The following is a 13,567-nucleotide window of genomic DNA, read 5'->3' as shown; positions in this document are numbered from 1 at the left end:
CATCCATCATATCTGTCGCCAATGGGAAAAGACCACCTCAGATAAAAGAGAACGCCAGACGTTTCTCTCCCTCCCACGCGGCTTTGTGTTGATATCTTGCACAAATTATCCTGCTGTTAGTGCTGTAACCCTTTTGTTTGTGTGTTGCTTGATTTGAGTGTATGTGTAAATTCTTCTTGTATTTGTTTCTTTTGTTTTATGTAACATGAGATCGTATACGGTGTTCCCACTGTATGTTACTAGTCCTGAAAGAGGCGGACAGGTAAGAACGTTACGTGACATACACTGCAACACGTAGGGTTTTCGGGTTGTCTAGTACATTAGGTTAGGGGCGAGTGCCACTCCATGTACTTTTGGTTTTGGGAGTAGTTAGTGAAGATTAGATAGGGCGTCACAGACGCTGAAGATCTTTGTTTTCTTTCTTTATTTTCTTAGTTACACTGTTAGAAATGTCTGTAAATTACACAGTATTTAACTGTAAAATGAACTGTATTTTACTGTAGGACAATTATACAGCATGTTACTGTATTTTAAAGTTACATTTTGAAAAATATCCCCTTGGCGCCACTAAAATACAGTATTTTTAATTTACTGTAAATCTAAATACAGTAAAAAAAAAAATGAGCGCGAAACCTGACCAATCACAGAAAAGCTTTTATTTCCCGCTTGGAGAAAGAAGAAAACGAAGACGCACAGATACGAGAAGAACCAGCCAGATTCAAAGGTGTGTACAAATATTCCTCATTTTACTTTACATATAGGCTATTATATTTTTGGTTTAACTAAAAAAAAAAAACACTGCCACTTAACGGCGCGCAGTCACCTCACATTATGCTGTGAAGAGAGCTAGAAAGAGTTGTGTTGACACTGTGCAAACATTCATATTTATTTCCTTTCTTTCCCTTTTCTGAACGTTTCACCGTCAAAATATGGACATTAACGGGTCTCTGCCTTGGGTTTGACCACGTCAGGAGCTGGTGAGTGTTCATGTGAACTGTTGGCCGAACAACAAAGCTTTTGTGGATTTAGTTTAAAGTCAGTCGTTTTTTTTCCCGCTATTATCGCGTGCCGATTACCCCATACAAATGCATTATGCACGTCATATAGTGCTAGAGTAAAACCCGCAATGTTCTTGTGCAAACACTGTGGCGTCTCTGTGGAGACATTATACGCCTTTATTAATCATGCCAAAGGGCATAAAAACAAGGCGAACTTCAGGTTTTCGTGTGCAGTTCCTGAATGCCCATGCACTTTCCAGAGACTCTCCGCCCTTCAGTCTCACATGTACCGCAAACACAGAAAGGCCGCAAAAAACCCAGACAGATCAGAACACCACGATCTGAATTTTATATGCAGTGTTGAAGGCTGTACATTCGTGTCGACCAAATTCGCCAGTCTTTGTGAACATCTAAAATGGCATATTCGTGATGGCAAAAAAATTGAATGTCCAATTACTGGCTGTAAAAAATATTTTCGAGTGAAGTCGACATTTTCAGCACACCTCAGTAGAAAACATAAAACCCATGTAGAGAAATCTGTCTGTGCAAGTGCATATAGGCCTATGACTGAGATTTCTGTTGCTGTGCCAGATGTGAATATTGAAGGCTTTGATGATGTGGAATTTCAAGACAGTAGTTCAGCCATTCAGCTTGACAAAAACAAATTTCTGACAAATTTGGCTTTATTCTATTTGAGGATGCAGTCAGAAATGATTCTGCCAGCTACAACAATTCAGATTTTAATTGATGAGTTCATGGAGGTGCATACAAATAGCATGACGCATACCTTGTCCAAAGTTAATGAAGAATTGACAAAGCTAAAAATTCCAGACTGTCAAATAAATGAAATGATAAGTGGGTTAACTAAAGAAAACTTACTTAAGATGTATAATGAGGGATATTTTAAGTCAGATCAGACTCGGAAGTCCTTTTTCAAAAAACATTTCAATTATGTGGAGCCTGTGCAGGTGTACCTAGGCTGTGATGCATCAGGAAAAGAGCGCTTTTGTCAGTACATACCAGTGAAAGACACTTTGAAGGCATTTCTGAACAATGGATCTGTTAAAGAGCAGTATGATAAGGCTAAGGAACAAACATCACAAAATCCCCATGTACTTGAGGATATAAGGGATGGGAGAAATTTTAAAGAAAACACTCTTTTTAAAGAGTCTTCATCAGTAGTGTCTCTAATTTTATATCAAGATGCATTCGAGGTAGTTAATCCTCTTGGCTCTGGAAGAAAAAAACACAAACTAGTTGCTGTGTACTTGACACTTTCAGAAATCTGTCCCCATAATAGATCATCTATTGATCCTATGCAATTGGTCATGCTTTGCAGAGAGGAAGATTTTAAGTTTTTTGGGCAGCAACAAGTTTTCACACCTCTTTTGAGTGATCTCAAGGACATGGAGGAATTTGGAATTGTACTGGAGAATGGAGAGACAGTGAGGGGAGCAGTGATTGCCATTGTTGGGGACAATTTGGGGTCACATAGCATCGGAGGGTTTACTGAGAATTTCAGTAAGAGTAGACATTTCTGCCGTTACTGTCTCATAAACAGAGACATGTTTGAAAGCAAAGGCACAGACTTAGGTCCAACAAGAACAAAACAGAGTTACCAAAACAGTGTGGCAATGTCTGAAGGGCAAGAAATGTGTGATGGTGTCAAGTTCGACTCTGTGTTTAACTGCCTAAAACACTTTCATGTGTGTGATCCTGGGCTTCCTCCGTGTTTGGCACATGATCTTTTTGAGGGAGTTGTTTCAACAGATCTGGCTTTGTACATAAAACAGCTTGTCACTGTAGGGAAACACTTCAGCTATGTTCAGCTGAACAGAAACATATCTAGCTTTAAGTTCTGTGGAAGTGACATGAATAATAAGCCATGTGAAATAAAACCTGATGGTGGAAAGTTGACAGGACATGCAGCTCAGAACTGGTGTCTGCTTCGATTGCTCCCATTACTAATTGGGGATCGAATAAAAAATCCACTTGATGATGAAATTTGGCAGTTGTGCTTGAAGTTAAGGGAGCTTGTTGAAATGATATGTGCACCAAAAATTCATCATGATCAAGTAGCCTACATGAAATGTCTGATTGAAGAATATTTGCACTTAAGAGCTACCTTGTTTCCAGATGCACCACTGAAACCAAAACATCATTTTTTACTTCACTACCCTGAACTCACACTTAAATTTGGACCACTGATTAGACTATGGACTTTACGGTTTGAAAGCAAGCACACATATTTTAAACAATGTGCAAGAAAATTACGAAATTTCATAAACCTTGGGAGTACACTAGCTGAAAGACATCAGCTATTGCAAGCCTATTTGAGTGCTGGCTCCATCTTTCCTCCAAATTTGCAAGTAGGTGAAGCAGATGAGTTTCGCAGTCACTTATACAACACCCACATTCAGGAAGCTGTAAGGATGCAAGGCATTCATGACTCCACCTTTGTAACATTAACTGCTACATACAAAGGAACCAAGTACCAGACATCAATGGTTGTTGTGGTAGATCAAACTGATGATGTATACACATTCGGAAAAATTGAAATGATTCTGATACACTTCTCAAAATTATTCTTTGTTGTTGAAAAGTGTAAATCAGTGCCAGTTGTTGATCTGGGTTTACACTTTCTGCAACAAGAGTCCAGTCCCCATTATTTATGTGTAAACGCAGAGAATCTAGCTGACTATTACCCTCTGCCAATATACAAACGATTTGATGCTAATTTTGTTGCACTTCACCACTCTGTTTGTCTTAGGTGAGAAGCTAAAAGATGGAAGCCGTCATTAGAGTTGTTCTCCCAATGCTGGATGATGATCAACTTAACCACCTGATATCAGAATTGACTAGAATTGGTGTGAAAACAGACGATGACCTCCAATATTTAACTTCAGATGACCTCAAAGACTTCCTTTCACCAATAGACTGCAGGAAACTGATTCATTATTTCAAAATCAGAGGTTAGTCATTTGTATATAATATGTATATCGTAAAAAAACTGTTTATGTGGGTTTTAAGCCATATTCATTATCAGTGAAGTAGAAATATGTATATTTGTTAAATTATTAATTTACTGTTATTAAATACTTTGTCACGTTTCTACACTACATCTGTTAAATTAGATTTTTATGTTCAATATTCCGTTTAGTTTTGTAATATACAGTAGTAAAAACGGCTTATGTGGGTTTTAAGCATGATCTATGAAGTAGAAATATGTACATTTATCAAATAATTAATTTACTGTTAGTGAATACTCATAATTTCACGTTTCTACACTACATCTGTTAAATTTGATTTTTATGTTCAATATTCCGTTTAGGTTTGTAATATACAGTAGTAAAAACGGCTTATGTGGGTTTTAAGCATGATCTATGAAGTAGAAATATGTACATTTGTCAAAAAATTAATTTACTGTTAGTGAATTCTCATAATTTCACGTTTCTACACTACATATGTTCAAATTTTATGTTCATTTTTTTATGTTCAATATTTCATTTAGGTAATGAAAATATTCTAGCTTCTCAGCCAAGCAACCGTCCAAACTCTTCAACGTTCTCTGTGCAGTGTCATGGATCCAGTCAAGTTACAAATCTGAGTCCAATATCCACTCCAGTCCCAGTTCAAAGTGCAGCATGGGTGTCAGATTTTCAAATACCCTGGGGTAAGATGACACCAAATTTAAGAACATGTCTTGCACAAGGAAAGCGACCTGAAGCCTCAGATAGGAGACACATGGTTAGGGTGATTGTGGATTCAATCAGAGAGGTGTGTTTAAATCCAACCAAGCGCCAATGTTCAGAAGTTGCACAGTCAATCATCCATAAGTATCCAAACAGTTTCAGTGACAAAACAGAGGAAGGAGAGTTAATTGGTTGTGGTTACTACTCTTTGTTGTGTCAGTTGAAGACAAGGGTGGAACATCTTAACCGGAACAATACAATGGCTCGACTTAGAAAACCTAAACGAACAGGAGACGAAGTGGATGATAGCCAACCTTCAACATCTAAATCCGCTAAACTGGATAGCTATGGTTGTGTGAACTGGAACCCTACTGAACTTCCTGAAAGGGAAACCTTTGATTCTTTAGAGATGAAGAGACAGGAGATTCTTAGTCTATTTTCCCAAGAAGGACCCCGTGCAGCCGAGCGCAGCAAAGTCCAGGAATTAATGAAAATTACATTCATTGCACAACGTCACAGCATTAATGCCAGCCCTCCACCCAGTATCTCAGATCTTCAGGCAAGGTGGCCTTTTCTTTTTACAAAGAGATTCTTATGCGCTCATTTTAAGGAACTGACTGGGATTGATCCGGACACCAGATTTAATGACTCCCTTTGCACCAAAGGGGAAAGGATTATCTGCTTCTTCAAAAATCTTCAGTCCAGGTGGGGAAAAGAAGTTAGAGCAGTCCTCAAAGACATTGACAGAGAGGGCAGAGATGTCGACCCAGGCCTTGCAGCGGTCCTGTTGATGATGGCCCACTTCAAAGAAAAGGAGGAATCACTGTTCCTTTTAGCCGATGTGAGTATTTTCCATTTATATATTCAAAAATGTATGTAACTGACAGTTAGTAAAACTTTTGTGTTTGTGTGTGTGTAGGTCACAACAACTCCAACAGATGCAGAGACCAGGCTTTCACTTCCTTCTACTCCAAGGCTGATCATGCTTGGTAAGATCCTTTAATACATGATTTAGCAATGTTTAAGAGATGGTTTAGAGCTGCACGATTAATCGTTAAAAGATTGTGATCGCGATTCAGACACCCACACAATCTCATAAATAAATGTCAATGATTCGTCTTTTAAATGGACATTGAGACATCGTCTCATAAAACATTTTAAATGGACTGCATTTCAATTTATCCAAAATCGTGCAGCTCTAGGATGTTTTTTAAAAACAAACATGTTGCTTTATTCTTAGATCTCCATGTTTAACATTTTGCTTAAAGAGTTAGGCTAGTTCACCCAAAAATTTTCATCTTCGGAACACAAATTAGGATAGTTTTGATGAAATCAGAGAGCTTTCTGACCCCTCCATAGACAGCAACGTCATTGCAACTTTCAAGGCCCAGAAAGGTATGAAAGACATTGTTAAAATAGTCCATGTGACTCCAGACTTTATTCAACAATTTCTTCTTGTCTGTGTCAGTCTCCTACGTTGTTTACGTTGTAAATACAGCACTTCCGGGTTCTACGTCAGAACGGCGCCTCACTATTGGCCGACGCTGTTCATTTGGGCACGACAACACATGTGTGTGATGCTGATGCAGGAGCTAGCCAATGGTGAGCCGGCATTCTGACATAGAACCCGAAAGTGTTGTATTTACAACATAAACAGTGTAGGAGACTGACACAGACAAGAAGAAATTGTTGAATAAAGTCTGGAGTCACATGGACTATTTTAACGATTTCTTTTCTACCTTTCTGGGCCTTGAAAGTAGCAATGACGTTGCCGTCTATGGAGGGGTCAGAAAGCTCTCGTATTTCATCAAAAATAACCTAATTTGTGTTACGAAGATGAACAAAGTCTTACGGTTTTTGAACAACATGAGGGTGAGTAATTAATGACAGAATTTGTATTTTTGGGTGAACCCTTTAACATCTCCTCAAATAAGTTTTGAATAACAAGGGTGACTAAATGATGATTGTCATTTTTGGGTAAACTATCCTTTTAAACTAATAAGAAAAGCTCCATCTACATATTTTCACTGACACCAAAATCAAATGTTAAATGTTTTTGCAAAGTTATTTATTTATTATTTTTTACTATTACTATTATTATAATTTTTTTTAGGGGATTCAGTTCTACTCAGCAAAAAATGGATGCTGTCAATTGAAGGCAAAGTCCTCTTTCCTAAGACTGACCTGCCAGATTTTTCCTCTGCGTTTGCTGTTCTCTTCGGCTGCTATTATGTGCTTAACATCGAGTACCAAGTGGAAGCAGCCACTACTTTGGAGTTCATTCAGAGGTAAGTACATCTTGCAATATGCCATAATATTAGGTAAACATTAAAGGGATAATCCACCCAAGTTATGTCATCACTTACTTATTCAGCGGAACACAAAATAAGATATTTTGAAGAATGTTGGTGACCCAATGCTTTCGTTTCTGTTGACTTCCATTGTTTTTTTGTGTCCATATAATGGAAGTCAACAGGGACAGAAAATGTTGGGTCACCAACATTCTTCTTTTGTGTTCCACTAAAGTAAGAAGAACATACAGGTTAGGAAAGACGTGAAGGTGGTAAGTACGTTGGAGTGCTGTCAATACCGAGAACAACGACAAAAATCGGTGTTGCCTACACTGTGTTATCCTCTTTTTAAAATTTGCACCCTGTTGACTTCAATGGGGCACGTTTTAAACCTGCTTTTAGCCTCTTAACATCCTTGATGTGTCATTGCAAGTGTACAGGTCATGTGAGTGATTCCTTTGGCGTGAACGTGGGTCAATCTGACTGCAGTAGATGTGAAAGATATGAATAAAAATGATAATTCAGCCAGCACTCATACCTGTATTTACATCCTGTTTTCGGTCGAAGTCCATAGTAATCGATTGTCGAGTTCACGCGCATTGGTTTAGTACCTATGATCATGCGCGTGAACTCGACAACCGATTACTGTGGACTTCGACCGAAAACAGGATGTAAATACAGGTATGATCGCTGGCTGAATTATTATCATTTTTATTCATATCTTTCACATCTACTGCAGTCAGATTCACACGCGTTCACTCTGAAGGAATCACTCACATTGGCTGTGCACTTGTAATGACACATCAAGGATGTTAAGAGGCTAAAAGCAGGTTTATAACATGCCCTATTGAAGTCAACAGGGTGCAAATAAAAAAAAAAAAAGATAACTCGGTGTAGGCAACACAGATTTTTGTCGTTGTTCTCTGTACTGACAGCACTCCAAATGTACAAAAAATGAGCTCAATGTTAAAATTGACCAAGTTCTCCTTTAGAGGGTCAGTTCACCCAAAAATGAAAATTCTGTTAGTAATTACTCACTCTCATGTTGTTCCAACCCCGTAAGACTTTCATTCATCGTCGTAACAATTTAAGATATTTTTGATGAAATCTGAGAAATTTGGCTCACTCCGTCATAGGGTTCTATGTAATTTCATTCTGCCAGCCAAGAAAAGATAGTGAAGACATTGTTAAAATAGTCCAAGTGACTACAGTGGCTCAACCTTAAGTTTATCAAGCGACGAGAATACTTTTTTTGCGCAAAAAAAACCTTTATTCAACTATTAATTTTCTTCTGTGTGGGCCTCTGACATGAGTTCAAGTGAGCGCCACAACACATGCGAGAAGTTGCTCTCGTGAACTCACTCAGAGGCCCACACTGAAGAAAAGTAATAATTGAATAAAGTCGTCATTTTTATTTTTTTTTGCACACAAAAAAGTTTTCTTGTCGCTTGATAAACTTAAGGTTGAGCCACTATAGTCACTTGGACTATTTTAATGATTTTTTACTAACTTTTCTGGGTGGAATAACATAGAAGTCTATGGAGGAGTGAGCCAGCTCTCAGATTTAATCAAAAATATCTTAATTTGTGTTCCGAAGTTGAACGAAAGTCTTACGGGGTTGAAACAACATGAGGGTGAGTAATTACTGACAGAGTTTACATTTTTGGGTGAACTATCCCTTTAAGAAAACACATGCATATAGAAAAAACAACCGTATGGAAGAAAAATAATGCCAAATGTTTTTGAAATAAAAAAGCCTGTTGAATTGCACTACTTGAAAAAAATATGCATTGCATTAACCATGCTTGCATTTTAATGCATTGTATTTTTAGGGCTTGCATTTTTATGGGCTGAAATTCAACATGGTTTTATATTTAAGCTGTGAATATTTAAATTCAAAACATTTCAAACACATTTTCATTAATTACAATTCAATAATCCATATTCCTCTTCATATTTCACTTCCAAAATATTCAAACTGTTTAAATAAACAACCTTTAATATTCAACTGGCAATTTCCAGTCTATTTTATTTCGCTTTACAAATTCGCTTCCACAAATTCAGTGGTTCAAATTTGACAGTAGATTCAACATTGACATCCAGGAACTGCAGGAAAAGCAGTAGATTACCGAGCATACTCTCCATCTGCTGTCGACCTCACCAGCAGGGGGTGCAAGCATGTGTTGTTGACGAAGACCAGAGCAACAGTTAGAGCAAGCCATTCATTCTTAAAAACTGATTTATAGAAATGTAAATGTATTTGTGATTACTATGAGGGCTGTTTTTATGTTTAATTCAGTGTCTTCACAGTCCCTGTGTAGCCACATCTTTCTCTATGTGAACAATATTATATTGTTATTCTCCCGATGCTGATGTACAGAACAAATGTTACATTTGTAGTAGACATATTTTTCTCTTGGTTGTTAAGTTGCCTTAACTTTATATCGCGGATATATGTGCTGCAGTACTATTCCTTTTAATAATTTAGGATTTCTGGACATATAAAACGCTTAACGTAGTTTAATGGACTAATACAGTGATATAAAAGACCAAACTCACACATTATTCAGAAGGCTGTACTAAATGGCTAATAGGCAAGCAGATGGACACAGAATATGAACTTAACGCGCAAAGTTTCACGCTGAGTAGTGGTACTGCAATTTATGGAATATGGAATAGTACTGCAGCACATCTCCGTGATATAAAGTTAAGGCAACTAAACAACCAAGAGAAAAATATGTCTACTTCAAATGTAACATTTGTTCTGTACATCAGCATCGGGAGAATAACATTATAATCTTGTTCACGTAGAGAAAGATGTGGCTACACAGGGACTGTGAAGACACTGAATTACACATGAATACAGCCCTCATAGTAATCACAAATACATTTACATTTCTATAAATCAGTTTTTAAGAATGAATGGCTTGCTCTAACTGTTGCTCTGGTCTTTGTCAACAACACATGCTTGCACCCCCTGCTGGTGAGGTCGACAGCAGATGGAGAGTATGCTCGGTAATCTACTGCTTTTCCTGCATTTCCTGGATGTCAATGTTGAATCTACTGTCAAATTTGAACCACTGAATTTGTGGAAGCGAATTTGTAAAGCGAAATAAAATAGACTGGAAATTGCCAGTTGAATATTATAGGTTGTTTATTTAAACAGTTTGAATATTTTGGAAGTGAAATATGAAGAGGAATATGGATTATTGAATTGTAATTAATGAAAATGTGTTTGAAATGTTTTGAATTTAAATATTCACAGCTTAAATATAAAACCATGTTGAATTTCAGCCCATAAAAATGCAAGCCCTAAAAATACAATGCATTAAAATGCAAGCATGGTTAATGCAATGCATATTTTTTTCAACCAGTGCAATTCAACAGGCTTTTTTATTTCACAGTTGACATTTTTTATTTAACAGTTGCCATTATTTTACTTCCATACAACCGCAAATTAAGAAAACATCTTCATCAGTTTTACAACACGTGTGCTCCAAATACTCACAACACAACCAAATACATAGCACTGCAAAAGTTCACAACACAAACAAATACAGAAATGCGCTGCAAATGGCACAGAACACAATGGAAATGTTTTCAGGGGACCCCAATAACTGACGAACCCGGCTGTGTACAGCCAATGTTCAATTAACGGCTGTCCGAATTCACTCACTCGTTTTCATTCACTGCTTCAAGTGAACTGTATTAGTGGACTAATGTAGAAATGAGTGAATGAGTGTTTAGGGGGCGATTTCGGATTTAGCCAAAGTAATTTCCTCATTATTTTCACCTGGGCTGTTCTTATGACAAAACAGCATGGTGTCTATCAGCTGAATAGCTGTTCTTAGGACTTAAATGTCTTATTATTGCTGTTAACTTAACTGTTGCAAATAAATACATTTTATACAAAAAAGTTTTCATAATATGCTTTATTTATCTTTGTGTGATTGTCTCAACTTTAAAAATTGCTGTTTCATCTTTGGACCCTACATTACCTTACATTTCTTACCTATGAAACTTATTTAAACATAACATTACTTTTTTTTTTTTACAATGTTACTGATGTATAGATTAATATCTTACCCTCATGTTCTTTTTAAATGTTGTATATTGTATACAAAGTTGTATGTCATAAACATGTCATCTCTGTATGTTTTGCAAGAAAAAAAAAAAACTAGACATTGAGCACTAAGCATGCCCCATCCGGGTTCATCAGTTATTGGGGTCCCCTGGAAATATTTCCATTGTGTTCTGTGCCATTTGCAGCGCATTTCTGTATTTGGTTGTGTTGTGAGTATTTGGTTGTGTTGTTAGACATTTTTACACATCAAAAGATCTAACAATTTTTTTCTGTTATGTAAAGGTTCATTGTGAGGATTAACCCTGACAACAGCAAGTGCTCCTCAAAGTTCCAGGTCAGCAAAATAAGTGGGAAGATGGTGCAAAGGAAGAACTCTGGCCTGAACCCTCATGTATCCTCCTTCATTAAGGAGTTTCTGGATTTCAGCTGGCAAAACTATTAAGCTACTAAGAGCAAATACATTCTACACAGGAGTTTTCTGAATTAGTAAATTTTTTTGACTGAAAATGACTTATGACTGAATCTGTTCATGAATTGTTTTACAATGCTCTTAATATAAAACTTTTATGTATAAATTAAATGTTTTCAAGTTTTTGGAAAGCTGAATGTAAAATCTGCAAGAATATTAAAATGTTATTTCAAGTATTACAATTGAACAATTAAATCAATAAAAGAAGTTAAACAGTCTTTTGTTTCTTATAGTTATTTACTAGTTTTTAACCTGTTGAAATACAATAATTTGTACAGTTTTACAATAAATAGTAAAAGTGGACAACAAATTACAGTAAATTTCACAGTGTAAAGTAATATTTTTATTGTATTAAAATATATAACGAGAATTTTTTATCATTGTTTTACAGTAAAAATATATTATACTGTAAATAAATTTACAGCAAGTTAAATGGTACTGTAAATATGAATACAGTATTTTTACTGTAAGTTTAATTTACAGTAAGTTACTGGCAAACTGCTGCCAGTAAGTTACTGTAGTTTCTACAGGAAATTTTTTACAGTGTAGGATTAGAGGTTATTTAAAAGTTAGACTTCGTTTGGTTTTGTTACTTTCCTTTCTTTGGCGCGGCCCACGTTCCCTCTTCCTCTTTGTGGTATTGACCATCTTACAGAAATTCTGCATATATCCACTGTATATATTATCTATATTCTTTATGTGTTTGTCTTGCTTCACTCTTGCTTATATAACCTTGCTGTACTGAATAAAGGTGTTGGCTTTTTGCACAGTTACCTGGATTGGTGGGTCTTTGTACAGCACACAGATTATATATGTTTCTCTTTAATATACATTTTAAATGTTAGACCCCTGAACCCCTAGACTATGTCGGGGGTCGTAACATGTTTTATGTAGATCAGTGTATCTGTGATGGCACCAGTCAGTTCAGATGTTGTGTTGTTGTGCACTAGCAGTTGACGTCCCCTTTAAATCAGTTCTCCATGGACTAGGGACACTACCTGATGGACTGGAACTGGTGGCACATAATTGGGCATCTCTGAAATGGTTTTCTCAACTGCTTCCTCGCTGACAAAAACACAAGTCTCTTGAAACACAGAAAACAGCCCTGCAGCATCAGGAATGTCTCTTCCTTGGCTAACTAGACTGTCATCTTCAGGGCATCTTCCCTTCCCATGGTTTGCCTCAAAGAAGTTCAATGCTCCGGCACTGAATCCTCGTCTGAACAGCTCAGTACAAAACAAGCTTTGTCTCAACGCCCTGTAGTGGATAAACTGATTGTTGATGTTAAAAGTGTGTCTCTTAAATCCTGTGCAGCAGCAGGTTTTGCTGTTCCAGCAGTTCTTCTTGATTGGTCTAGAAGTCTTTTTTTATTTATTGTGACTTTAGATGTTTCGCCATTTGGGGTCATTCTTGTGTTGCTTAACTACCCACTGGATATAAGACACTTTATTTTCTGGATTGTACTCATTCTCCATAAATACTTTATATTTTCTGTGTCACATGAGATCTCTTTCACAAGGAAATCCAGATTGATTGTGCTGATCACTTTCAAGTAGTGTAGCTTCTGCACAAGAAAACCCAGATTCTCATGCATCTTGCACATGCACATGTCCGGATCACTCGGCGGATGAACAACCCAGAAAGGTCTGAGCTTACTGAAGAGTGAGTAAGAGATGTAGCTTTGTTCTTCAGCCAAAAACTTCCTTTGCAAATTTTTCATGGCATCCAAAAGGAATGCTTTTTGAGTGAGGATCTGCCTCTTCACAGTCGACTCACATCATTCCTCAAGTAACAAGCCCTCACTCTGCAACCCTGTTGTTCCTCCTTCACTGGGAGGTGTAGTCAACCTTCATATCCTTCTACAGATGCACCGATCGACCGACCAGGGACCGGAATCGGATGGTTTTCCGCATGATCGGCTCAGACCGGCCGGATTCAACAGAACCTTTAGCTCTTGGATTTGTTGACGAAGCTTCTTTCATTTTTTCGGCGTCTTCTTTACCCTTGATTATGTTGCCTAAAAAACAACATTC

General features: G+C 37.1%; 1 protein-coding gene across 3 annotated transcripts; it reads left to right on the top strand.

Annotated features, from left to right (window-relative positions):
• The first annotated feature begins 39 nt into the window (after nucleotides 1–39).
• On the top strand, nucleotides 40–11,752 carry LOC311091612 (uncharacterized protein). Of its 3 annotated transcripts, none has more exons than XM_084127611.1 (7): nucleotides 40–262; nucleotides 673–728; nucleotides 3,769–3,970; nucleotides 4,510–5,531; nucleotides 5,610–5,679; nucleotides 6,804–6,978; nucleotides 11,348–11,752. In XM_084127611.1, exons 3-7 carry the CDS (start codon nucleotides 3,784–3,786, stop codon nucleotides 11,505–11,507), a joined length of 1,614 nt encoding a protein of 537 aa, XP_083983737.1. In that variant the 5' UTR covers nucleotides 40–262; nucleotides 673–728; nucleotides 3,769–3,783; the 3' UTR covers nucleotides 11,508–11,752. The 3 variants fall into 3 exon arrangements, with proteins under 3 accessions (XP_083983737.1, XP_083983736.1, XP_083983735.1); XM_084127610.1 differs by having other exon boundaries at nucleotides 610–728; XM_084127609.1 differs by having other exon boundaries at nucleotides 40–728.
• Nucleotides 11,753–13,567: the final 1,815 nt, after the last annotated feature.

Source organism: Abramis brama (assembly GCF_963993115.1).
Source record: "Abramis brama genome assembly, chromosome: 10".
NCBI lineage: Eukaryota > Metazoa > Chordata > Actinopteri > Cypriniformes > Leuciscidae > Abramis > Abramis brama.
The sequence above is the reverse complement of the archived record's forward strand: the minus strand, read 5'-3'. Positions and strand labels throughout refer to the sequence as shown.